Source organism: Oncorhynchus nerka, linkage group LG5 (assembly GCF_034236695.1).
Source record: "Oncorhynchus nerka isolate Pitt River linkage group LG5, Oner_Uvic_2.0, whole genome shotgun sequence".
Classification (NCBI taxonomy): Eukaryota; Metazoa; Chordata; class Actinopteri; order Salmoniformes; family Salmonidae; genus Oncorhynchus; species Oncorhynchus nerka.
The window spans coordinates 13,187,535-13,215,068 of record NC_088400.1 but is presented as its reverse complement, the minus strand read 5'-3'; the positions used below and the strand labels follow the sequence as shown (position 1 = coordinate 13,215,068).

General features: G+C 45.4%; 1 protein-coding gene across 1 annotated transcript in view; it reads right to left on the bottom strand.

Moving 5' to 3' along the window:
* Positions 1-6,923: 6,923 nt before the first annotated feature.
* LOC135571852 (neuroligin-3-like) overlaps positions 6,924-27,534 on the bottom strand; it is a 278,088-nt gene continuing 257,477 nt past the window's right edge. The window contains exons 4-5 of the mRNA XM_065019028.1: positions 7,395-7,580; positions 6,924-6,952 (exon numbers count right to left, since the gene is read on the bottom strand). Coding sequence (XP_064875100.1) covers positions 6,924-6,952; positions 7,395-7,580 — 215 coding nt within the window. The remainder of the gene's footprint in view (positions 6,953-7,394; positions 7,581-27,534) is intronic.

Below are 27,534 nucleotides of genomic sequence, written 5' to 3'. Positions count from 1 at the left end.
CCTTAACCATAGCCCTAACCTTAACCCTAGCCCTAAACCTAACCTTAACCTTAACCCTAGCCCTAAACCTAACGTTAGCCCTAGCCCTAAACCTAACCTTAACCCTAAACCTAACCTTAACCCTAGCCCTAACCTTAACCCTAGCCCTAAACCTAACCTTAACCCTAGCCCTAAACCTAAACTTAACCCTAGCCCTAAACCTAACCTTAACCCTAGCCCTAAACCTAACCTTAATCCTAGCCCTAAACCTAACCTTAACCCTAGCTCTAAACCTAACCCTAACCCTAACCTTAACTCTAGCCCTAAACCTAACCTTAACCCTAGCCCTAAACCTAACTTTAACCCTAGCCCTAAACCTAACCTTAACCCTAAACCTAACCTTAACCCTCGCCCTAACCTTAACCCTAACCCTAACCCTAGCCCTAAACCTAACCTTAATCCTAGCCCTTAACCTAACCTTAACCCTAGCCCTAACCTTAACCCTAAACCTAACCCTAACCCTAGCCCTAAACCTAACCTTAATCCTAGCCCTTAACCTAACCTTAACCCTAGCCCTAAACCTAACCTTAATCCTAACCCTAAACCTAACCTTAACCCTAGCCCTAACCTTAACCCTAGCCCTAAACCTAACCTTAACCCTAGCCCTAAACCTAACCTTAACCATAGCCCTAACCTTAACCCTAGCCCTAAACCTAACCTTAACCCTAGCCCTAAACCTAACCTTAACCATAGCCCTAACCTTAGCCCTAAACCTAACCTTAACCATAGCCCTAACCTTAACCCTAGCCCTAAACCTAACCTTAACCTTAGCCCTAAACCTAACCTTAACCATAGCCCTAACCTTAACCCTAGCCCTAAACCTAACCCTAGCCCTAAACCTAACCTTAACCATAGCCCTAACCTTAACCCTAGCCCTAAACCTAACCTTAACCCTAGCCCTAAACCTAACCTTAACCATAGCCCTAACCTTAACCCTAGCCCTAAACCTAACCTTAACCTTAACCCTAGCCCTAAACCTAACCTTAACCATAGCCCTAACCTTAACCCTAGCCCTAACCTTAACCCTAGCCCTAAAAACCTTAACCTTAACCCTAGCCCTAAACCTAACCTTAACCCTAGCCCTAAACCTAACCTTAACCTTAAAGCCCTACACCTAACCTTAACCCTAGCCCTAAACCTAACCTTAACCCTAAACCTAACCTTAACCCTAGCCCTAACCTTAACCCTAGCCCTAAACCTAACCCTAGCCCTAAACCTAACCTTAACCCTAGCCCTAAACCTAACCTTAACCCTAGCCCTAAACCTAACCTTAACCCTAAACCTAAACCTAACCTTAACCCTAGCCCTAAACCCTAACCTTAACTCTAGCCCTAAACCTAACCTTAAACCTAGCCCTAAACCTAACCTTAACCCTAGCCCTAAACCTAACCTTAACCCTAAACCTAACCTTAACTCTAGCCCTAACCTTAACCCTAACCCTAGCCCTAAACCTAACCTTAATCCTAGCCCTTAACCTAACCTTAACCCTAGCCCTAACCTTAACCCTAAACCTAACCCTAACCCTAGCCCTAAACCTAACCTTAATCCTAGCCCTAACCTAACCTTAACCCTAGCCCTAAACCTAACCTTAATCCTAAGCCTAAACCTAACCTTAAACCTAACCTTCAACCCTAGCCCTAACCTTAACCCTAGCCCTAAACCTAACCTTAACCTTAACCCTAGCCCTAAACCTAACCTTAACCTTAACCCTAGCCCTAAACCTAACCTTAACCATAGCCCTAACCTTAACCCTAGCCCTAAACCTAACTTAACCTTAACCCTAGCCCTAAACCTAACCTTAACCCTAGCCCTAAACCTTAACCTTAACCCTAGCCCTAAACCTAACCTTAACCCTAGCCCTAAACCTAACCTTAACCCTAGCACTAAACCTAACCTTAACCCTAAACCTAACCTAAACCTTAACCCTAGCCCTAAACCTAACCTTAACCCTAGCCCTAAACCTAACCTTAACCCTAGCCCTAACCTAACCTTAACCCTAGCCCTAAACCTAACCTTAAACCTAGCCCTAAACCTAACCTAACCCTAGCCCTAAACCTAACCTTAACCCTAAACCTAACCTTAACTCTAGCCCTAACCTTTAACCCTAGCCCTAAACCTAACCTTAATCCTTAACCTAACCTTAACCCTAGCCCTAAACTTAACCCTAAACCTAACCCTAACCCTAGCCCTAAACCTAACCTTAATCCTAGCCCTTAACCTAACCTTAACCCTAGCCCTAAACCTAACCTTAATCCTAAGCCTAAACCTAACCTTAATCCTAGCCCTAACCTTCAACCTATCCTTAACCCTAGCCCTAACCTTAACCCTAGCCCTAAACCTAACCTTAACCCTAGCCCTTAACCTAACCTTAACCCTAGCCCTAACCTTAACCCTAAACCTAACCCTAACCTAGCCCTAAACCTAACCTTAATCCTAGCCCTTAAAACCTTAACCCTAGCCCTAAACCTAACCTTAATCCTAACCCTAAACCTAACCTTAACCCTAGCCCTAACCTTAACCCTAGCCCTAAACCTAACCTTAACCCTAGCCCTAAACCTAACCTTAACCCTAGCCCTAAACCTAACCTTAACCATAGCCCTAACCTTAACCCTAGCCCTAAACCTAACCTTAACCCTAGCCCTAAACCTAACCTTAACCATAGCCCTAACCTTAGCCCTAAACCTAACCTTAACCATAGCCCTAACCTTAACCCTAGCCCTAAACCTAACCTTAACCTTAGCCCTAAACCTAACCTTAACCATAGCCCTAACCTTAACCCTAGCCCTAAACCTAACCCTAGCCCTAAACCTAACCTTAACCATAGCCCTAACCTTAACCCTAGCCCTAAACCTAACCTTAACCCTAGCCCTAAACCTAACCTTAACCATAGCCCTAACCTTAACCCTAGCCCTAAACCTAACCTTAACCTTAACCCTAGCCCTAAACCTAACCTTAACCCTAGCCCTAAACCTAACCTTAACCCTAGCCCTAAACCTAACCTTAACCATAGCCCTAACCTTAACCCTAGCCCTAACCTTAACCCTAGCCCTAAACCTAACCTTAACCCTAGCCCTAAACCTAACCTTAACCTTAACCCTAGCCCTACACCTAACCTTAACCCTAGCCCTAAACCTAACCTTAACCCTAGCACTAAACCTAACCTTAACCCTAAACCTAACCTTAACCCTAGCCCTAACCTTAACCCTAGCCCTAAACCTAACCTTAACCCTAGCCCTAAACCTAACCTTAACCCTAGCCCTAAACCTAACCTTAATCCTAGCCCTAAACCTAACCTTAACCCTAGCTCTAAACCTAACCCTAACCCTAACCTTAACTCTAGCCCTAAACCTAACCTTAAACCTAGCCCTAAACCTAACCTTAACCCTAGCCCTAAACCTAACCTTAACCCTAAACCTAACCTTAACTCTAGCCCTAACCTTAACCCTAACCCTAACCCTAGCCCTAAACCTAACCTTAATCCTAGCCCTTAACCTAACCTTAACCCTAGCCCTAACCTTAACCCTAAACCTAACCCTAACCCTAGCCCTAAACCTAACCTTAATCCTAGCCCTTAACCTAACCTTAACCCTAGCCCTAAACCTAACCTTAATCCTAAGCCTAAACCTAACCTTAATCCTAGCCCTAACCTTCAACCTATCCTTAACCCTAGCCCTAACCTTAACCCTAGCCCTAAACCTAACCTTAACCTTAACCCTAGCCCTAAACCTAACCTTAACCCTAGCCCTAAACCTAACCTTAATCCTAGCCCTAAACCTAACCTTAACCCTAGCTCTAAACCTAACCCTAACCCTAACCTTAACTCTAGCCCTAAACCTAACCTTAACCCTAGCCCTAAACCTAACTTTAACCCTAGCCCTAAACCTAACCTTAACCCTAAACCTTAACCCTCGCCCTAACCTTAACCCTAACCCTAACCCTAGCCCTAAACCTAACCTTAATCCTAGCCCTTAACCTAACCTTAACCCTAGCCCTAACCTTAACCCTAAACCTAACCCTAACCCTAGCCCTAAACCTAACCTTAATCCTAGCCCTTAACCTAACCTTAACCCTAGCCCTAAACCTAACCTTAATCCTAACCCTAAACCTAACCTTAACCCTAGCCCTAACCTTAACCCTAGCCCTAAACCTAACCTTAACCCTAGCCCTAAACCTAACCTTAACCCTAGCCCTAAACCTAACCTTAACCATAGCCCTAACCTTAACCCTAGCCCTAAACCTAACCTTAACCCTAGCCCTAAACCTAACCTTAACCATAGCCCTAACCTTAGCCCTAAACCTAACCTTAACCATAGCCCTAACCTTAACCCTAGCCCTAAACCTAACCTTAACCTTAGCCCTAAACCTAACCTTAACCATAGCCCTAACCTTAACCCTAGCCCTAAACCTAACCCTAGCCCTAAACCTAACCTTAACCATAGCCCTAACCTTAACCCTAGCCCTAAACCTAACCTTAACCCTAGCCCTAAACCTAACCTTAACCATAGCCCTAACCTTAACCCTAGCCCTAAACCTAACCTTAACCTTAACCCTAGCCCTAAACCTAACCTTAACCATAGCCCTAACCTTAACCCTAGCCCTAACCTTAACCCTAGCCCTAAACCTAACCTTAACCTTAACCCTAGCCCTAAACCTAACCTTAACCCTAGCCCTAAACCTAACCTTAACCTTAACCCTAGCCCTACACCTAACCTTAACCCTAGCCCTAAACCTAACCTTAACCCTAGCACTAAACCTAACCTTAACCCTAAACCTAACCTTAACCCTAGCCCTAACCTTAACCCTAGCCCTAAACCTAACCCTAGCCCTAAACCTAACCTTAACCCTAGCCCTAAACCTAACCTTAACCCTAGCCCTAAACCTAACCTTAATCCTAGCCCTAAACCTAACCTTAACCCTAGCTCTAAACCTAACCCTAACCCTAACCTTAACTCTAGCCCTAAACCTAACCTTAAACCTAGCCCTAAACCTAACCTTAACCCTAGCCCTAAACCTAACCTTAACCCTAAACCTAACCTTAACTCTAGCCCTAACCTTAACCCTAACCCTAACCCTAGCCCTAAACCTAACCTTAATCCTAGCCCTTAACCTAACCTTAACCCTAGCCCTAACCTTAACCCTAAACCTAACCCTAACCCTAGCCCTAAACCTAACCTTAATCCTAGCCCTTAACCTAACCTTAACCCTAGCCCTAAACCTAACCTTAACCCTAGCCCTAAACCTAACCTTAACCCTAGCCCTAAACCTAACCTTAACCATAGCCCTAACCTTAACCCTAGCCCTAAACCTAACCTTAACCATAGCCCTAGCCCTAAACCTAACCTTAACCATAGCCCTAACCTTAACCCTAGCCCTAAACCTAACCTTAACCCTAGCCCTAAACCTAACCTTAACCATAGCCCTAACCTTAGCCCTAGCCCTAAACCTAACCTTAACCATAGCCCTAACCTTAACCCTAGCCCTAAACCTAACCTTAACCTTAACCCTAGTTCTAAACCTAACCTTAACCATAGCCCTAACCTTAACCCTAGCCCTAAACCTAACCCTAGCCCTAAACCTAACCTTAACCATAGCCCTAACCTTAACCCTAGCCCTAAACCTAACCTTAACCTTAACCCTAGCCCTAAACCTAACCTTAACCCTAGCCTTAAACCTAACCTTAACCTTAACCCTAGCCCTACACCTAACCTTAACCCTAGCCCTAAACCTAACCTTAACCCTAGCACTAAACCTAACCTTAACCCTAAACCTAACCTTAACCCTAGCCCTAACCTTAACCCTAGCCCTAAACCTAACCTTATCCCTAGCCCTAAACCTAACCTTAACCCTAGCCCTAAACCTAACCTTAACCCTAGCCCTAAACCTAACCTTAATCCTAGCCCTAAACCTAACCTTAACCCTAGCTCTAAACCTAACCCTAACCCTAACCTTAACTCTAGCCCTAAACCTAACCTTAACCCTAGCCCTAAACCTAACCTTAACCCTAGCCCTAAACCTAACCTTAACCCTAACCCTAAACCTAACCTTAACCCTAGCCCTAACCTTAACCCTAACCCTAACCCTAGCCCTAAACCTAACCTTAATCCTAGCCCTTAACCTAACCTTAACCCTAGCCCTAACCTTAACCCTAAACCTAACCCTAACCCTAGCCCTAAACCTAACCTTAATCCTAGCCCTTAACCTAACCTTAACCCTAGCCCTAAACCTAACCTTAATCCTAACCCTAAACCTAACCTTAATCCTAGCCCTAACCTTCAACCTATCCTTAACCCTAGCCCTAACCTTAACCCTAGCCCTAAACCTAACCTTAACCCTAGCCCTAAACCTAACCTTAACCCTAGCCCTAAACCTAACCTTAACCCTAGCCCTAAACCTAACCTTAACCCTAGCCCTAGCCCTAAACCTAACCTTAACCCTAGCCCTAAACCTAACCTTAACCCTAGCCCTAACCTTCAACCTATCCTTAACCTTAACCCTAACCTTAATCCTATCCCTAACCTAACCTATATTCTGAACCTAACCTGGAACCTTAACAGATAGTTACTTGGTAGTGTGACCCTCTATAGAACATCTACAGATTGACTTTCCGGACTATCCAGCAGCATGCCCTCTACACTGTCCATCCCGTCGTCTGTGTGTGTCTCTGTGAGTGCGTGTGTGTGTCTCTGTGAGTGCGTGTGTGTGTCTCTGTGAGTGTGTGTGGGTGTCTCTGTGAGTGTGTGTGTGTCTCTGTGAGTGTGTGTGTCTCTGTGAGTGCGTGTGTGTGTCTCTGTGAGTGTGTGTGTGTGTGTGTGTCTCTGTGAGTGCGTGTGTGTGTGTCTGTGTATTAGCATACTGCCACAGTCTAATAAACAGCCTCGTCACCTTCATGAGCTCTGTTGCAGGACATACAGGACTATAAAGCACATCCACCATTAGCTGGGTTAACCTACACATACCTTCTCTCATATTATTAAGCAACAGGACAGTCAATCTCCATTGAGCGGTTGAAGCATGATGTTAGCCACTAGATAAACAACATTCGTCTTGATTGGATGATTGAATTGTTCCATTATACAGGGTTTAGGGGGCTGGGGTTCCGCTTTACCCCCTCGAGCATCTCCGGATAACAAATCCCAAAAGCAGTTCTCAATAAATCAACTGTAAACCAGACATTCAGGACAGTACTCAGATGAAACCCAATGCCAAACACCACCTTTCTTAAATCTATCCAGATGCCCACTTTCTAAATATTTTATAAACTAAATACAAGACTTCCCCAACTGGTTCTGACACAGAGATATCCCATACCCAAACCCCTCTGTCCCATCCCAGTCACAGACAGAGTGTGTTCCTACCTTCAGAGTGGTGTGAGAGGGTGAGCAGGCTGACACAGGACGCTCCTATCCCAGATCCAAACACTGTGATACGGTTGGAGTCTCCTCCGAAGTATCCAATGTTCTCACTGATCCACCTCAGAGCCTGGATCTGGTCCAGTAGGCCGTAGTTCCCCTTAGCTGCCTGGTCCCCTGTAGACAGGAACCCTGTAACAGACACAGGGGATACAGGGTTAGTCAATGACGTAACACTAACAGGGATGCAATTGTGTTTCCCAAAGGTAGGTTGAGATTGATTCCTTTTAGGTCCCAGGTTAACACTGGACACCTGGCTGAGGTTGATTCCTTTTGGGTCCCAGGTTAACACTGGACACCTGGCTGAGGTTGATTCCTTTTGGGTCCCAGGTTAACACTGGACACCTGGCTGAGGTTGATTCCTTTTGGGTCCCAGGTTAACACTGGACACCTGGCTGAGGTTGATTCCTTTTGGGTCCCAGGTTAACACTGGACACCTGGCTGAGGTTGATTCCTTTTGGGTTCCAGGTTAAACTATCAAGCTCTCCGGCTCTCCAGTGAGATCCTGACTGATTGGAATACATGATTGTTGGTCAAATCAAAGGGCTGTGTGACCACATGTCATGTTTACATTATAGGAAATCAATGTTGAGCCTCCCTGGACGATCACATATCACCCTGTCTATCGACCCGCCGTGATGAGAACCACCTGTATCTATGAGTGCTGTTGTGTTGTGACACTGAGAGAAAAGGCAGGAGAGATGGAAGCTAAGAGGCCCTGAATAACATACAGAACAGTTCCCTCGTAAATCATGACCTCTTTAGTGTAGGCCTTTATTGCAACAAAAACAAAACCGTTTTTAAAAGTTTTTGTACTTTAGTTTGAAATGTTTCCGATGTTCCGATATTTTACGACAGGATATAGAGAGTTAGAGTTAGGACAGGATATAGAGGAGTAGAGTTAGGACAGGATATAGAGAGTTAGAGTTAGAACAGGATATAGAGAGTTAGAGTTAGGACAGGATATAGAGGAGTAGAGTTAGGACAGGATATAGAGTGTTAGAATTAGGACAGGATATAGAGGAGTAGAGATGATGAGTAGAAGTGCTTTATGTGGAATATATTGGAACTATTGGAGTCATGGTAATACATCCTTCAGCTATTATACCTCGAGTGGAGAGTAACATGGAAACACAAGCCTAGGCAGTTAGTTGTTTTACAGGGCTCTACATGTTTCAATGTACAGAACATGAACTACATGGACTAGACATTTCTGCTGAGTCCCATCTTCACATGATGGCGTGTGACATTGAGCCTCTCTTTGGGACGTGTGTGTTCATGTTAACACTGAGTCACTATAACCACATCTTCAGGGCTCTGTCCCAAACACATAAGAGAGAGAGAGGGATGCACACCCACCCACCCACGCACAGAACACGCACATGGACTACACACACACCCACTTCACGCACACAGCCCCACGCACACACACACGCATCTTCAGGGCACGCAAACACACACCCGCGCACACATGCACACACACACACGCACACACGCACACACACACACCCACGCACGCACGCACACACCCACGCACACACACACGCACACACGCACGCATACACACACCCGCGCACACATGCACACACACGCACACACGCACACACACACACACACACACACACACACACACACACACACACACACACACACACACACACACACACACACACACACACACACACACACACACACACACAACTATAACTGTGTCTCCAGGGCTTAGGCACAGCTGTATGATGGGTAATAGAATGTTACATCATCTGTTGTCCCAGAGGACCTCTGAATAGACTCTGTGTCCATATCACATATCACCTACACTGGCAACAGCCAACATAAATAGCCTCTTTATTAGGCTTAACATATCCAATCTGAACCGGCAGGCCACAGGTAGCCAGCCTATGGGTACGAATACCGGTTAAATAAAAACACTTAAGAATATAAAGTGCAATGCTGTAATATTTTTTTTCTTCACATTTTCAAACAGCCCATTTATATTTTCCAACCGGCTATACATTTGAGTTTTTTTTCTCGCCTGAGTTTCACTGTCAAAAATATAATTCAACCATCTAGTGTTCAGAGAAGTAACAACACAATGTCAAATACAGGTATCCTAGTCAAATAATTAACATCCAATCACATTAACCGTTACTCTCTCACAGGAATTCCACTAACGGTCCGTATGTAGCCAAACGTAGCTGCTGCTCATGTTGGTATCTGTACTGATGGTGCAAAAGTCATGACAGGGAGACATATTGGAGTGGTAACGCGCGTGCAAGCAGTTGCTCCTGACACCACTTGGGTGCACTGCAGCATCCACCAAGAGGCTCTTGGGTACACTGCAGCATCCACCAGGAGGCTCTTACTGCCAAGGGAATGCCTGACAGTTAGAAAGACGTTTTGGACTCTACAGTGAAAATGGTTAACTTTGTTGAAGCAGGGCCCCTGAACTCTTGTGTATTTTCTGCACAATGCAATGATATGGGCAGTGACCATGTAACACTTTTACAACATACAGAAGTGTGCTGGTTATCAAAGGGCAAAGTATTGGCAGGTTTTTTAATTGAGAGACGAGATTAAAGTTTTCTATACTGACCATCATTTTCACTTCTCTGACTGCTTGCATGATGACGAATTTCTCACACGACTGGCCTATCTGGGTGATGTTTTTTCTCACCTGAATGATCTGAATCTAGGACTACAGGGACTCTCTGCAACTATATTCAATGTGCGGGACAAAATTGAGGCTATGATTAAAAAGTTGGAGCTCTTTTCTGTCTGCATTAACAAGGACAACACACAGGTCTTTCCATCATTGTATGATTTTTTTGTGTGCAAATGATTTCAAGCTTACGGACAATGTCAAATGTGATACAGCGAAGCACCTGAGAGAGTTGGGTGCGCAATTACGCAGGAACTTTCCCAAAACGAATGACACAAACAACTGTATTTGTTATCTCTTTCATGCCCTGCCTCCAGTCCACTTACTGATATCTGAACAAGAGAGCCTCATCGAAATTGCAACACGCCTTTCTGTGAAAATGTAATTTAATCAGAAGTCACTGCCAGATTTCTGGATAGGGCTGCGCTCAGAGTATCCTGCCTTGGCAAATCGTGCTGTTAAGACACTGATGCCCTTTGCAACCACGTACTTATGTGAGAGTGGATTCTCGAACCAAAAATAAATACAGGCACAGACTGTGTGTGGAAAATGATTTAAGACTGAGACTCTCTCCAATACAACCCAACATTGCAGAGTTATGTTCATCCTTTCAAGCACATTAACCTGTGGTGAGTTATTCACCATTTTAGATGAACAAATAAAGTTTTACATGTAAGATGGTTAAATAAAGAGCAAAATGATAGATTTTTATTATATTATTATTTGTACCCTGGTTCTCATTGTCACTTCCCACGAGCCGAGTTGTGACATCACTTGTTATATTTAATAAATGTATCATATAGTGTGTATGTGGCAGGCTTACAACGATGGCATAAACCAACATCTCAGAGTGTGCTGACCCTGGTGCTAGAGGGGGTACTCAGCTGACCCTGGTGCTAGAGGGGGTACAGCTGACCCTGGTTCTAGAGGGGGTACTCAGCTGACCCTGGTGCTAGAGGGGGTACAGCTGACCCTGGTGCTAGAGGGGGTACAGCTGACCCTGGTGCTAGAGGGGGTACAGCTGTCCCTGGTGCTAGAGGGGGTACAGCTGACCCTGGTGCTAGAGGGGGTACAGCTCAAATCAAATCAAATCAAATTTTATTTGTCACATACACATGGTTAGCAGATGTTAATGCGAGTGTAGCGAAATGCTTGTGCTTCTAGTTCCGACAATGCAGTGATAACCAACAAGTAATCTAACTAACAATTCCAAAACTACTGTCTTATACACAGTGTAAGGGGATAAGGAATATGTACATAAGGATATATGAATGAGTGATGGTACAGAGCAGCATACAGTAGATGGTATCGAGTACAGTATATACATATGAGATGAGTATGTAGACAAAGTAAACAAAGTGGCATAGTTAAAGTGGCTAGTGACATAAGAATGCAGTCGATGATCTAGGCACAGTATATACATATGCATATGAGATGAATAGTGTAGGGGTAACATTATATAAGGTAGCATTGTTTAAAGTGGCTAGTGATATATTTACATCATTTCCCATCAATTCCCATTATTAAAGTGGCTGGAGTTGGGTCAGTGTCAATGACAGTGTGTTGAGCCACCAATGTTAGTGATTGCTGTTTAACAGTCTGATGGCCTTGAGATAGAAGCTGTTTTTCAGTCTCTCGGTCCCAGCTTTGATGCACCTGTACTGACCTCGCCTTCTGGATGATAGCGGGGTGAACAGGCAGTGGTTCGGGTGGTTGATGTCCTTGATGATCTTTATGGCCTTCCTGTAACATCGGGTGGTGTAGGTGTCCTGGAGGACAGGTAGTTTGCCCCGGTGATGCGTTGTGCAGACCTCCTACCCTCTGGAGAGCCTTACGGTTGAGGGCGGGCAGTTGCCGTACCAGGCGGTGATACAGCCCGCCAGGATGCTCTGGTGCATCTGTAGAAGTTTGTGAGTGCTTTTGGTGACAAGCCGAATTTCTTCAGCCTCCTGAGGTTGAAGAGGCGCCTGCGCCTTCTTCACGACGCTGTCAGTGTGAGTGGACCAATTCAGTTTGTCTGTGATGTGTATGAGGAACTTAAAACTTGCTACCCTCTCCACTACTGATCCATCGATGTGGATAGGGGGGTGTTCCCTCTGCTGTTTCCTGAAGTCCACAATCATCTCCTTAGTTTTGTTGACGTTGAGTGTGAGGTTATTTTCCTGACACCACACTCCGAGGGCCCTCACCTCCTCCCTGTAGGCCGTCGCTGACCCTGGTGCTAGATGGGGTACAGCTGACCCTGGTGCTAGAGGGGGTACAGCTGACCCTGGTGTAGAGGGGGTACAGCTGACCCTGGTGCTAGAGGGGGTACAGCTGACCCTGGTGCTAGAGGGGGTACAGCTGACCCTGGTGCTAGATGGGGTACAGCTGACCCTGGTGCTAGAGGGGGTACTCAGCTGACCCTGGTGCTAGAGGGGGTACAGCTGACCCTGGTGCTAGAGGGGTACAGCTGACCCTGGTGCTAGAGGGGTACAGCTGACCCTGGTGCTAGAGGGGGTACAGCTGACCCTGGTGTAGAGGGGGTACAGCTGACCCTGGTGCTAGAGGGGGTACAGCTGACCCTGGTGTAGAGGGGGTACAGCTGACCCTGGTGCTAGAGGGGGTACAGCTGACCCTGGTGCTAGAGGGGGTACAGCTGACCCTGGTGCTAGAGGGGGTACAGCTGACCCTGGTGCTAGAGGGGGTACAGCTGACCCTGGTGCTAGAGGGGGTACAGCTGACCCTGGTGCTAGAGGGGGTACAGCTGACCCTGGTGCTAGAGGGGGTACAGCTGACCCTGGTGCTAGAGGGGGTACAGCTGACCCTGGTGCTAGAGGGGGTACTCAGCTGGAGGATGAATGTTTGAAGGGGTACGGGACTATAAAAAGTTTGGGAACCACTGCTCTACAGCATCACAGTAAATCCATGATTTATTTAGACAGGTCTAAAGAAACATGAGATGAAGAAAATGTAGTCTATTTCAGAAGAACAGAATAGCATTCTCTGAGTTGTCATTATGTTAGTCTCTGATATGGCTGTGGGCCACACTAGTTCATTTAGCAGACACCATTTGTTCAGAATTCCTTGGCATTATTTTACATTATTTTATAGTATGAAGAATACAATTGAACAAAGCTGAATAAAATAGAAAGGATATTTTTTCCAAACATTTGGTGGCGTGCTCACATGCGGCTATTCTATCTTGGGCAGTTACAAAGAAACAGGTCCTACTATATGCTTAATGTAGAGTTATTTATGTAACTTGAGTTGTGATACAAACGCTTGGCTGTATGTTTTGATGCATTCTAAGGCTGTATGTCCCTCACTCAATTTTTTTTCATTAAACTTTTTCACATTTATCTGGACGTGGTTCGTCAGGACCTCCAACAGCTGAAGCTAAGTAGTAACATTAACATGATGCCTTCTAATTGCAGTCGTTGTACTCATAATATACAGGAGAACGATTGCCTTATGGCGAGGATAGCTGTGCTGCAAGCCCAGCTTCAGACACAATCGTTAGGCAAGGGTAATTTCAGTGTAGGAAAGGATGAAACAGCGTCTGTGCCACCAGTAAGTACAGATAGTAGTATAAATGCCCATCGCACGGTCCCCGCAGCCGGACAACTTTCTCATGGTCTCTGGAGGGAAATTCTGTAGGAATGCTCAATCGGTGTCGCTCATTCAGCAGACAGAAACTTTCAACCGGTTCTCCCAAATAAGCAGCGAGTCGGAGTCAGAGGTCGAGCCTTCTCTGGTCTCTACTCCTCCTGTTACGGGATCTGAGACGCCGAAGCTTCCCACCATTAGCTCTGACAAATTGAAAACCTAAGTCACTGGCGACTCCATTACCCGCAGTTTTAGACTTAAAACGAATCATCCAGTGATCATACACTGTTTACCCGGGGGCAGGGCTACCGACGTTAAGGCTAATCTGAAGATGGTGCTGGCTAAGGCTAAAACTGGCGAGTGTAGAGATATTGTTATCCACCTCGGCACCAACGATGTTAGGATGAAACAGTCAGAGGTCACCAAGCGCAACATAGCTTCAGCGTGTAAATCAGCTAGAAAGATGTGTCGGCATTGAGTAATTGTCTCTGGCCCCTCCCAGTTAGGGGGAGTGATGAGCTCTACAGCAGAGTCTCACAACTCAATCGCTGTTTGAAAACTGTTTTCTGCCCCTCCCAAAATATAGAATTTGTAGATAATTGGCCCTCTTTCTGGGACTCACCCACAAACAGGACCAAGCCTGGCCTGTTGAGGAGTGACGGACTCCATCCTAGCTGGAGGGGTGCTCTCATCTTATCTACCAACATAGACAGGGCTCTAACTCCTCTAGCTCCACAATGAAATAGGGTGCAGGCCAGGCAGCAGGCTGTTAGCCAGCCTGCCAGCTTAGTGGAGTCTGCCACTAGCACAGTCAGTGTAGTCAGCTCAGCTATCCCCATTGAGACCGTGTCTGTGCCTCGATCTAGGTTGGGCGAAACTAAACATGGCGGTGTTCGCGTTAGCAATCTCATTAGAATAAAGACCTCCTCCATTCCTGTCATTATTGAAAGAGATCGGGATACCTCACATCTCAAAATAGGGCTACTTAATGTTAGATCCCTCACTTCAAAGGCAGTTATAGTCAATGAACTAATTACTGATCATAATCTTGATGTGATTGGCCTGACTAAAACATGGTTTAAGCCTGATGAATATACTGTGTTAAATGAGGCCTCACCTCCTGGCTACACTAGTGACCATATCCCCCGTGCATCCCTCAAAGGCGACGGTGTTGCTAACATTTACGATAGCAAATTTCAATTTACAACCCCCCCCCCCCCTGAACTGTGTTCCCTGAACTCCTATCGGACCTTGTAGTAATGACAGATAATATTCACATTTTGGGTGATTTTAATATTCACACGGAAAAGTCCACAGACCCACTCCAAAAGCCTTTCGGAGCCATCATTGACTCAGTGGATTTTGTCCAACATGCCTCCGGACCTACTCACTGTCACAGTCATACTCTGGACCTAGTTTTGTCCCATGGAATAAATGCTGTGGATCTTAATGTTTTTCCTCGTAATCCTGGACTATCGGACCACCATTTTATTACGTTTGCAATCGCAAAAAATGATCTGCTCAGACCCCAACCAAGGAGCATCAAAAGTCAAAAATCAGTTAACCAAATTGAGGAACTCAATTTAACCTTGCGCAATACATTTGTCATAAGAAACTAGCTCCCTGGTATACAGAAAATACCCGAGCTCTGAAGCAAGCTTCCAGAAAATTGGAACGGAAATGGTGCCAAACTGGAAGTCTTCTGACTAGTTTGGAAAGACAGTATCGAAGAGCCCTCACTGCTGCTCCACCAAACTGGAAGACAGGACCATGCAGTATCGAAGACTGAAAAGCAGCATTCCCCAAGAGAGGATGGCTTTCACTTCAGCAGTAATACATTCATGAACTTTTTTGAGGAAAAGATCATGATCATTAGAAAGCAAATTACGGACTCCTCTTTAAATCTGCATATTCCTCCAAAGCTCAGTTGTCCTGAGTCTGCACAACTCTGCCAGGACCTAGGATCAAGAGAGACACTCAAGTGTTTTAGTACTATATCTCTTGACACAATGATGAAAATAATCATAGCCTCTAAACCTTCAAGCTGCATACTGGACCCTATTCCAACTAAACTACTGAAAGAGCTGCTTCCTGTGCTCGGCCCTCCTATGATGAACATAATAAACGACTCTCTATCCACCGGATGTGTACCAAACTCACTAAAAGTGTCAGTAATAAAGCCTCTCTTGAAAAAGCCAAACCTTGACCCAGAAAATATAAAAAACTATCGGCCTATATCAAATCTTCCATTCTTCACAAAAAAAAATAGAAAAAGCTGTTGCGCAGCAACCCACTGCCTTCCTGAAGACAAACAATGTATACGAAATGCTTCAGTCTGGTTTTAGACCCCATCATAGCACTGAGACTGCACTTGTAAAGGTGGTAAATTACCTTTTAATGGCGTCAGACCGAGGCTCTGCATCTGTCCTCGTGCTCCTAGACCTTAGTGCTGCTATTGATACCATCGATCACCACATTCTTTTGAAGAGATTGGATACCCAAATTGGTCTACACGGACAAGTTCTGGCCTGGTTTAGATATGATCTGTCAGAAAGATATCAGTTTGTCTCTGTGAATGGTTTGTCCTCTGACAAATAAACTGTACATTTCGGTGTTCATCAAGGTTCTGTTTTAGGACCACTATTGTTTTCACTATATATTTTACCTCTTGGGGATATCTTTCGAAAACATAATGTTAACTTTCACTGCTATGCGGATGACACACAGCTGTACATTTCAATGAAACATGGTGAAGCCCCAAAATTGCCCTCGCTAGAAGCCTGTGTTTCACACATAAGGAAGTGGATGGCTGCAAACGTTCTACTTTTAAACTAGGAAAAAACAGAGATGCTTGTCCTAGGTCCCAAGAAACAAAGAGATCTTCTGTTGAACCTGACAATTAATCTTGATGGTTGTACAGTCGTTTCAAATAAAACTGTGAAGGACCTCGGCGTTACTCTGGACCCTGATTTCTCTTTTGACGAACATACCAAGACTGTTTCAAGGACAGCTTTTTTCCATCTACGTAACATTGCAATAATCAGAAACTTTCTGTGTAAAAATGATGCAGAAAAATTAATCCACGCTTTTGTTACTTCTAGAATAGATTACTGCAATGCTCTACTTTCTGGCTACCCAGATAAAGCACTAAATTAACTTCAGTTAGTGCTAAATATGACTGATCATATTTGATCATATTACTCCAGTGCCTTCCTATACTGGCTTCCTGTTAAGGCTAGGGCTGATGTCAAGGTTTTACTGCTAAACTACAAAGCATTACATGAGCTTACTCCTACCTATCTTTCCGATTTGGTAATGCCATAACATAACTGCCTTATTGTCCCTAGAATTTCAAAGCAAACAGCTGGAGGCAGGGCTTTCTCCTATAGAGCTCAATTTTTACGGAATGGTCTGCCTATCCATGTGAGAGACGCAGACTCGGTCTCGACCTTTAAGTCTTTATTGAAGACTCATCTCTTCAGTAGGTCCTATGATTGAGTGTAGTCTGACCCAGGGGTGTGAAGCTGAACGGAAAGGCACTGTAGCGACGAACCACCATTGCTGTCTCTGCCTGGCCGATTCCACTCTCTCCGCTGGGATTCTCTCTATCTCTAACCCTATTACAGGGGCTGAGTCACTGGCTTACTGGTGCTCTGTCATGCCGTCCCTAGGAGGGGTGCGTCACTTGAGTGGGTTGAGTCACTGATGTGATCTTCCTGTCTGGGTTGGCGCCCCCCCTCGGGTTCGTGCCGTGGCGGAGATCTTTGTGGGCTATACTCGGCTTTGTCTCAGGGTAGTAGGTTGGTGGCTGAAGATATCCCTCTAGTAGTGGTGTGCGGGCTGTGCTTTGGCAAAGTGGGTGGGGTTATATCCTGCCTGTTTGGCCCTGTGGGGGGTATCGTCGGACAGGGTCACAGTGTCTCCCGACCCCTCCTGTCTCAGCCTCCAGTATTTATGCTGCAATAGTTTGTGTCGGGGGGCTAGGGTCAGTTTGTTATATCTGGAGTTTTTCTCCTGTCTTATCCAGTGTCCTCCCTCTAATTCTCTCTTTAATTCTCTCTTTCTTCTCTCTTTCTTCTCTCTGATGACCTGAGCCCTAGGACCATGCCTAAGGACTACCTGGCATGATGACTCCTTGCTGTCCCCAGTCCACTTGGTCATGCTGCTGCTCCAGTTTCAACTGTTCTGCCTGCGGCTATGGAACCCTGACCTGTTCACCGGACGTGCTACCTTGTCCCGGAAACTGTGTTTTGGACTTTCTCTCTACCACACATGCTGTCTCTAACTCTGAATGATCGGCTATGAAAAGCCAACTGACATTTACTCCTGAGGTGCTGACCTGTTGCACCCTCAACAACCTCTGTTGTTATTATTATATGACCCTTCTGGTCATCTATGAACGTTTGAACATCTTGGCCATGTTATAATCTCCACCCAGCACAGCCAGAAGAGGTCTGGCCACCCCTCAGAGCCTGGTTCCTTTCTAGGTTTCTTCCTATGTTCTGGCCTTTCTAGGGAGTTTTTCCTAGCCACCGTGCTTCTACACCTGCATTGCTTGCTGTTTGGGGTTTTAGGCTGGGTTTCTGTCCAGCACTTTGAGATATCAGCTGATGGAAAAAGGGCTTATAAAAACATTTGATTGATTGATTGATTGATTGAATCTCTACCCAACGTCCTCTACCAGACAATCTCTACCCAAAGTCCTCTACCAGACAATCTCTACTCAACGTCCTCTACCAGACAAACTCTACCCAACGTCCTCTACCAGACAATCTCTACTCAACGTCCTCTACCAGACAATCTCTACCCAACGTCCTCTACCAGACAAGGCGATTCTCAACTCTGTGATGAAGGTCAGTGTGGCACAACAAATCTTTACAGACCGTATAAGCCCTGATTCGAAAGCATCTGCTCAACATACTGTAATGTAGTCCTACATTAGCAGATCATAGAGGGAGTGTGTATGTGTGTGTGTGAATGTGTGTGTAAGACCACCCCACCTCTCCTCTCTCCGACTACCTGTTGGTCCAACCACAGAGAAAGGGAAAGGGCATGGATCATAGATAGGGCTCAGCCACGCCAGGTGTCACAGTAAGCTAGACTGGAGTAGCAACACACACACACACACACACACACACACACACACACACACACACACACACACACACACACACACACACACACACACACACACACACCAACAGATGGTCTCCTTCAGACACTCCCTGAGGATGACAGAGGCAGCAGGAGGACAGAGAGAGGGATGGATGAAGAGAAAGTGAGAGAGAGGGAGGAAGCGAGATGAAGGAGAAGGGAGCGAGAGAGTGATATTAGAAGCTTTGGGGTAGAGAATGAGAGAGAGCGAGAGAGAGAGAGAGAGAGAGGAGGGAGAGCAATGAAATAAATGAAAAACAGAGAAGAAGAGAGCAAGAAACAGAGAGAAGAAGAGGGCATCAGTAGAAACTAGAGTCTCTCGCTCTCTCTGAGCAGCTCCTACTCCTTATGTTGTCCGGTAACCAGGACAACAGATTTACAACCCTCTTTAGAGGCACCATGGGAGATGAGACGTGACTATGGCACCATAACCCTCACTAGCCAAATGGTTCACACTGACTTCACACACAGCAGCACACCATGCTGCCATTGCTCGTCCGTATACTTATGTATTCTTAATTCCATTTCTTTACATAGATTGTGTGTATTGTGTGTATTGTTGTGAAATTGTTAGATATTACTGCACTGTTAGAGCTAGAAACACAAGCTGGGGTTAGGAGACTATAGGAGATGTAATGTAGTATAGAGCTGATGACTGGGGTTAGGAGACTATAGGGGGTGGAATGTAGTATAGAGCTGATGATGATATGTGATGTCATAGCTAGGTAGAGAAATCTAGATATTGTTAATACAATATAAGATGATCTTGTCAGTCCAGCACTTAGATATGTCATGTCTTGTATGAGATTTATACTTGGAGAATGAAGGATTCATATACTCAGATCTGAATTCAATCAATTGCAGAGGTGGGGAAAGCGCACAGCGGGGTTCACTCTGTAATGTTTACTATTAAACTACACCTGGATTTAAAGGTCATCACAAACATTATGATGGAACTCACGGCAATATGCATTTTTACCTGCATCTGTTTGAGTTGAGACCTCTTTCTATCTCCCTGTGTTGAATAGCCAGCTAGTTAAATACTCAGTATTCAATCCAATGGCCGCCAGTGTACGATGCAATGCAGCATCTAAACAAACAAACAGTCCTGGCCATTAGAATACAGAGGAATCTGGAGATAGAACACTATGTATTACCCAAACAAACAGTCCTGGCCATTAGAATACAGAGGAATCTGGAGATAGAACACTATGTATTACCCAGACAAACAGTCCTGGCCATTAGAATACAGAGGAATCTGGAGATAGAACACTATGTATTACCCAGACAAACAGTCCTGGCCATTGGAATACAGAGGAATCTGGAGATAGAACTCTATGTATTACCCAGACAAACAGTCCTGGCCATTAGAATACAGAGGAATCTGGAGATAGAACACTATGTATTACCCAAACAAACAGTCCTGGCCATTAGAATACAGAGGAATCTGGAGATAGAACACTATGTATTACCCAGACAAACAGTCCTGGCCATTAGAATACAGAGGAATCTGGAGATAGAACACTATGTATTACCCAAACAAACAGTCCTGGCCATTAGAATACGGAGGAATCTGGAGATAGAACTCTATGTATTACCCAAACAAACAGTCCTGGCCATTAGAATACAGAGGAATCTGGAGATAGAACTCTATGTATTACCCAGACAAACAGTCCTGGTCATTAGAATACAGAGGAATTTGGAGGTAGAACACTATGTATTACCCAGACAAACAGTCCTGGCCATTAGAATACAGAGGAATCTGGAGATAGAACTCTATGTATTACCCAGACAAACAGTCCTGGCCATTAGAATACAGAGGAATCTGGAGATAGAACACTATGTATTACCCAAACAAACAGTCCTGGCCATTAGAATACAGAGGAATCTGGAGATAGAACACTATGTATTACCCAGACAAACAGTCCTGGCCATTAGAATACAGAGGGATCTGGAGATAGAACACTATGTATTACCCAAACAAGACTTCCCTCCCTACTTCGCCATGGGCAGCCTTTCGAAATACATGTAATATTGCCAGTGGCTACGTTTCAATTGGAAAGGTGATAGCTAGTTAAAAAATATATATATTCAGAGAGCAATTAAGGCCATTGTTCTTATGTAACAGCTATTTGTGAATGTACACTTTCAGTGATGGGGGAGGCTGTTGTGTTGGTGTGCTTTAAAATATATTTGATTCATTTTTTGCTTACAGCGATAATTTTGTGCTATTTCTCTTTGTTACCGTAGATTGAAGCTTTGGTGGTGATGTTAGTCAACAGACTACCCTCGTTGCTCTGTGTCTGGCTGTATGGAATGTAAACTAACCAACAACTTGATGGGAGGAAGACTCTTCCTCTACTGTAGCAATATAGCTTGTCATCTCCCACTAAAACTGTTCAGAACCTGGAGATAATAAACCTGTACTCGTACCCTGAGGCTACACATTGAACAAGTTTGACATCTCAGATGTCTTTCAGTACCCTCTTCAAAAAAAGACGGACATATTTTGGATCAAGCAGATGATCCCACCAAGTTTCAGCAGGGTGTGGGTAGGAGCCCATGTTTCAGCAGGGTGTTAGTAGGAGCCCATGCTTCAGCAGGGTGTGGGTAGGAGCCCATGTTTCAGCAGGGCGTGGGTAGGAGCCCATGTTTCAGCAGGGTGTTAGTAGGAGCCCATGCTTCAGCAGGGTGTGGGTAGGAGCCCATGTTTCAGCAGGGTGTGGGTAGGAGCCCATGTTTCAGCAGGGTGTGGGTAGGAGCCCATGTTTCAGCAGGGTGTGGGTAGGAGCCCATGTTTCAGCAGGGCGTGGGTAGGAGCCCATGTTTCAGCAGGGTGTGGGTAGGAGCCCATGTTTGAGCCCATGCAGGGTGTGGGTAGGAGCCCATGTTTCAGCAGGGTGTGGGTAGGAGCCCATGTTTCAGCAGGGTGTTAGTAGGAGCCCATGTTTCAGCAGGGTGTGGGTGTTGGTAGGAGCCCCATGTTTCAGCAGGGGGTGTAGGAGCCCATGTTTCAGCAGCCCATGTTTCAGCAGGGTGTGGGTAGGAGCCCATGTTTCAGCAGGGTGTGGGAGCCCATGTTTCAGCAGGGTGTGGTAGGAGCCCATGTTTCAGCAGGGTGTTGGTAGGAGCCCATGTTTCAGCAGGGTGTGGGTAGGGCCCATGTTTCAGCCCATGTTTCAGCAGGGTGTGGGTAGGAGCCCATGTTTCAGCAGGGTGTTTCAGCAGGGTGGTAGGAGCCCATGTTTCAGCAGGGTGTTGGTAGGAGCCCATGTTTCAGCAGGGTGTGGGTGGGAGCCCATGTTTCAGCAGGGTGTGTTTCAGGTGGGAGCCCATGCCCATTTCAGCAGGGTGTTAGTAGGAGCCCATGTTTCAGCAGGGTGTGGGTAGGAGCCCATGTTTCAGCAGGGTGTTGGTAGGAGCCCATGTTTCAGCAGGGTGTGGGTGGGAGCCCATGTTTCAGCAGGGTGTGGGTAGGAGCCCATGTTTCAGCAGGGTGTGGGTAGGAGCCCATGTTTCAGCAGGGTGTTGGTAGGAGCCCATGTTTCAGCAGGGTGTGGGTAGGAGCCCATGTTTCAGCAGGGTGTGGGTGGGAGCCCATGTTTCAGCAGGGTGTGGGTAGGAGCCCATGTTTCAGCAGGGTGTTAGTAGGAGCCCATGTTTCAGCAGGGTATGGGTAGGAGCCCATGTTTCAGCAGTGACAGTGTAAGAACTAACATTGGCTTACAGTGCGGTAGATAGTAGAGGTTATGTAGCTGAGGCCCACATTGGCTTGTTTTAGATGGGCAGCAGTCGATTACAGAAGCACCACTTTATTTTGGTTTGTATCAGAAGGACAGCAGTAGGCTACAGTAACCCCTAACCTTAACCCCTAAATCTATCACCTCCTGTTGTTCACGGAATGCTGGAGAGCTTGGTTTGTTTGCTCGGTTTGTTGTTTTGGAAAGTTTATTGTTTTGAAAGTGTATAGGAAAGTTTCTTAGAAGCTAGCTAACTTTTGAGTTTGGATCTCTCGACGCAGTTGGCATCAGTTGCTGGGACTGCTACTCTCCGTCCAGTGATCCTGCCGACCAAGGTCGGGTCTGAGGAGCAATTTGGCAGGGTTTTCTTGAGAGCCTGAATGCAGCCCGCGATGCGGTTAGCCATTGTGGCTGGGACAACGTATTGTCCCGGGTCTGTGGCTGTCTAGATCCCTGCTGTTTGTTGTTGTTTTCAATCTTCCCTGCGACCTAGCCTGTCTGGAACTCCTAGGAGTAACAGCGTAACCTATGTTGCCATGACAAAGACCAAAGCCAACAGGAGTACCACTGAGGACAGTGGTGTCTCTATCACAGGTGAAGTATATTTTAAACAAACAAAAAGAGTTCTACAAGCAGTTCTTACAACAACAAGAAACTAGCTTCAAGTGTTTTGTCCAAATACTGGTGGAGTCAACTAATAAAAGAATGGACCTGACCAGAGAGGTCCAGTACCCGAAGAACAGTTTGCTGTTCTCTCAGGATCAGCTCGATGAGTTGAAACAGGAAAACGGCAAGATGACAGCAATCAGTAAGTCATTGAGAGAGGACATCAGTTGTGTGTGTGAATCCAGGACAACAATGAAGGAGAAATCAGATCTCGAGGGACCATAAAGGCAGAACAACATGTTTGTGGACGGAATTGCAGAATCTCCACATGAGACAGGATGAAGTCTGAGGATAAAGTGAGGGAAATGATCTCTGAGCAGTTGAAGATGGACCACAGGAAGATTGAGGTGGAGCGTGCCCACAGGACTGGAAAACCCATCACCGGCCCTGGTGACAGGTTCAGGCCAATAGTGGTCAAGTTCTTGAGGTTCAAGGACAAGGTAGCTGTTCTGGAAAAAGCCAATAACTTGAGAGGAACGTACAGTTGAAGTCGGAAGTTTACATACACCTAAGCCAACTACATTTTAAACTCAGTTTTTCACAATTCCTGACATTTAATCGCAGTAAAAATTCCCTGTCTTAGGTCAGTTAGGATCACCACTTTATTTTAAGTGTGAAATGTTAGAACAATAGTAGGGAGAATGACTTATTTCCGCTTTTATTTCTTTTATCACATTCCCAGTGGGTCAGAAGTTTACATACACTCAATTAGTATTTGATAGCATTGCCATTAAATTGATGAACTTGGGTCAAACGTTTCGGGTAGCCTTCCACAAGCTTCCCACAATAAGTTGGGTGAATTTTTGGCCCATTCCTCCTGACAGAGCTGGTGTAACTGAGTCAGGTTTGTAGGCCTCCTTGCTCGCACACGCCTTTTGATTTCTGCCCACACATTTTCTATAGGATTGAGGTCAGGGCTTTGTGATGACCACTCCAATACCTTGACTTTGTTGTCCTCAAGCCATTTTAACACAACTTTGGAAGTATGCTTGGGGTCATTGTCCATTTGGAAGACCCATTTGCGACTAAGCTTTAACTTACTGACTGATGTCTTGAGATGTATATCCACATAATGTTCCTCCTCATAATGCCATCTATTTGGTGAAGGGCACCAGTCCCTCCTGCAGCTAAGCACCCCAAAAACATGATGCTGCCACCCCTGTGCTTCATGGTTGGGATGGTGTTCTTCGGCTTGCAAACCTCCCCCCTTTCCTCCAAACATAACGATGGTCATTATGGTCAAACAGTTATATTTTTGCTTCATCAGACCAGAGGACATTTCTCCAAAAAGTACGATGTTTGTCCCCATGACCAGTTTTAAACCGTAGTCTGGCTTTTTATGGCGGTTTTGGAGCAGTGGCTTCTTTCTTGCTGAGCAGCCTTTCAGGTTATGTTGATGTAGAACTCGTTTTACTGTGGATATCGATACATTTGTACCTGTTTCCTCCAGCATCTTCACAAGGTCCTTTGCTGTTGTTCTGGGATTGGTTTGCACTTTTAGCACCAAAGAACGTTCATCTCTAGGAGACAGAACGCGTCTCATTCCTGAGCGGTATGACGGCTGCGCGGTCCCATGGTGTTTATACTTGCGTACTATTGTTTGTACAGATGAACGTGGTATCTTCAGGCGTTTGGAAATTGCTCCCGAGGATGAACCAGAATTGTAGAGGTCTACAAATGTATTTTCTGAGGTCTTGGCTGATTTCTTTTGATTTTCCCATGATGTCAAGCAAAGAGGCACTGAGTTTGAAGGTAGGCCTTGAAATACATCCACAGGTACACCTCCAATTGACTCAAATGATGTCAATTAGCATATCAGAAGCTTCCAAAGCAATGATATCATTTTCTGGAATTTTTCAAGCTGTTTACAGGCACAGTCGACTTAGTGTATGTAAACTTCTGACCCACTGGAAATGTGATACAGTAAAGTATAAGTGAAATAATCTGTCTGTAAACAATTGTTGGAAAAATTATTTGTGTCATGCACAAAGTAGATGTCCTAACCGACTTGTCAAAACTATAGTATGTTAAGAAGAAATTTGTGGAGTGGTTGAAAAATGAGTTTTAATGACTCCAATCTAAGTGTTTGTTAAATTCCGACTTCCACTATATATCTTCCTCAACGAGGACTATCGAGGACTATCCTGAAGCTATCCTGAAGGTTTTACTGATAACCTACAAAGCATTACATGGGCTTGCTCCTACCTATCTCTCTGATTTGGTCCTGCCGTACATACCTACACGTACGCTATGGTCACAAGACGCAGGCCTCCTAATTGTCCCTGGAATTTCTAAGCAAACAGCTGGAGGCAGGGCTTTCTCCTATAGAGCTCCATTTTTATGGAATGGTCTGCCTACGCATGTAAGAGACGCAAACTCGGTCTCAACCTTTAAGTCTTTACTGAAGACTCATCTCTTCAGTGGGTCATATGATTGAGTGTAGTCTGGCCCAGGAGTGTGAAGGTGAACGGAAAGGCTCTGGAGCAACGAACCGCCCTTGCTGTCTCTGCCTGGCCGGTTCCCCTCTTTCCACTGGGATTCTCTGCCTCTAACCCTATTACAGGGGCTGAGTCACTGGCTTACTGGGGCTCTTTCATACTGTCCCTGGGAGGGTGCGTCACTTGAGTGGGTTGAGTCACTGACGTGATCTTCCTGTCTGGGTTGGCGCCCCCCCCCCCCCCCCCCCCTTGGGTAGTGCCGCGGCGGAGATCTTTGTGGGCTATACTCGGCCTTGTCTCAGGATGGTAAGTTGGTGGTTGAAGATATCCCTCTAGTGGTGTGGGGGCTGTGCTTTGGCAAAGTGGGTGGGGTTATATCCTTCCTGTTTGGCCCTGTCCGGGGGTTTCCTCGGATGGGGCCACAGTGTCTCCTGACCCCTCCTGTCTCAGCCTCCAGTATTTATGCTGCAATAGTTTATGTGTCGGGGGGCTAGGGTCAGTTTGTTATATCTGGAGTACTTCTCCTGTCCTATTCGGTGTCCTGTATGAATTTAAGTGTGCTCTCTCTAATTCTCTCTTTATTTCTCTCTCTCAGAGGACCTGAGCCCTAGGACCATGCCTCAGGACTACCTGACATGATGACTCCTTGCTGTCCCCAGTCCACCTGGCCGTGCTGCTGCTCCAGTTTCAACTTTTCTGCCTTATTAGTATTGGACCATGCTGGTCATTTATGAACATTTGAACATCTTGGCCATGTTCTGTTATGATCTCCACCCGGCACAGCCAGAAGAGGACTGGCCACCCCACATAGCCTGGTTCCTCTCTAGGTTTCTTCCTAGGTTTTGGCCTTTCTAGGGAGTTTTTCCTAGCCACGTGCTTCTACACCTGCATTGCTTGCTGTTTGGGGTTTTAGGCTGGGTTTCTGTACAGCACTTTGAGATATCAGCTGATGTACGAAGGGCTATATAAATACATTTGATTTGATTTGAAGCTGTGTGCCAGAAGAGGAAATAACTTATCCCAGCCATGAAAGCTGCCAGAGCGATTGGGGACATTGCTTACATCAGTTATGACAGGCTCATTGTCCACCCTCCCTTCCAGAAACCTGGAAAGGATGAGAGAGCCAAGCCTATGGGTTCGTAGCTTCAACCCCGCAGCACACACACCCATTGATTCATGGACTGTTGAATGGATATCTTTTTATCTTACTTTGTTTGCTCTTGTACATATTATGTTTATCTCTGATAAACTACACAGGAAAGGGCTGAAAATAGCCCATATTAATATATGTAGCCTTAGAAATAAGGTTAATGAAATCAATAACTTGCTAACATCAGATAACTTTCATATATTAGCCATTTCTGAGACTCATTTAGATAATTAATTTGATGATACAGCAGTAGCAATACAAATATATAACATCTATAGAAGAGACATAAATGCTTATAGGGGAGGTGTTGCTGTATATATTCAGAGCCATGTCCCTGTAATGCTTAGAGAAGACCTTATGTCAAGTGTTATTGAAGTGTTGTGGATGCAGGTTCACTTGGCACATCTAAAGACTTTTCCTTTGGGGTATTGCTATAGGCCACCAAGTGCTAACAGTCAGTATCTAAATAATATGTGTGAAATGCTTGATAGTGTATGAGATAAACAGAGAGGTCTACTTTCTTGGGGACCTGAATATTGACTGGTTTTCATCAAGCTGTCTGCTCAAGAGGTTCAGGTTATTAATCAACCTACCAGGGTGTTTACAAACACTACAGGAACAAGATCATCCACATGTATCGATAACATTTTTACTAATACTGTAGAACTTTGTTAGTGGCTATTATCCT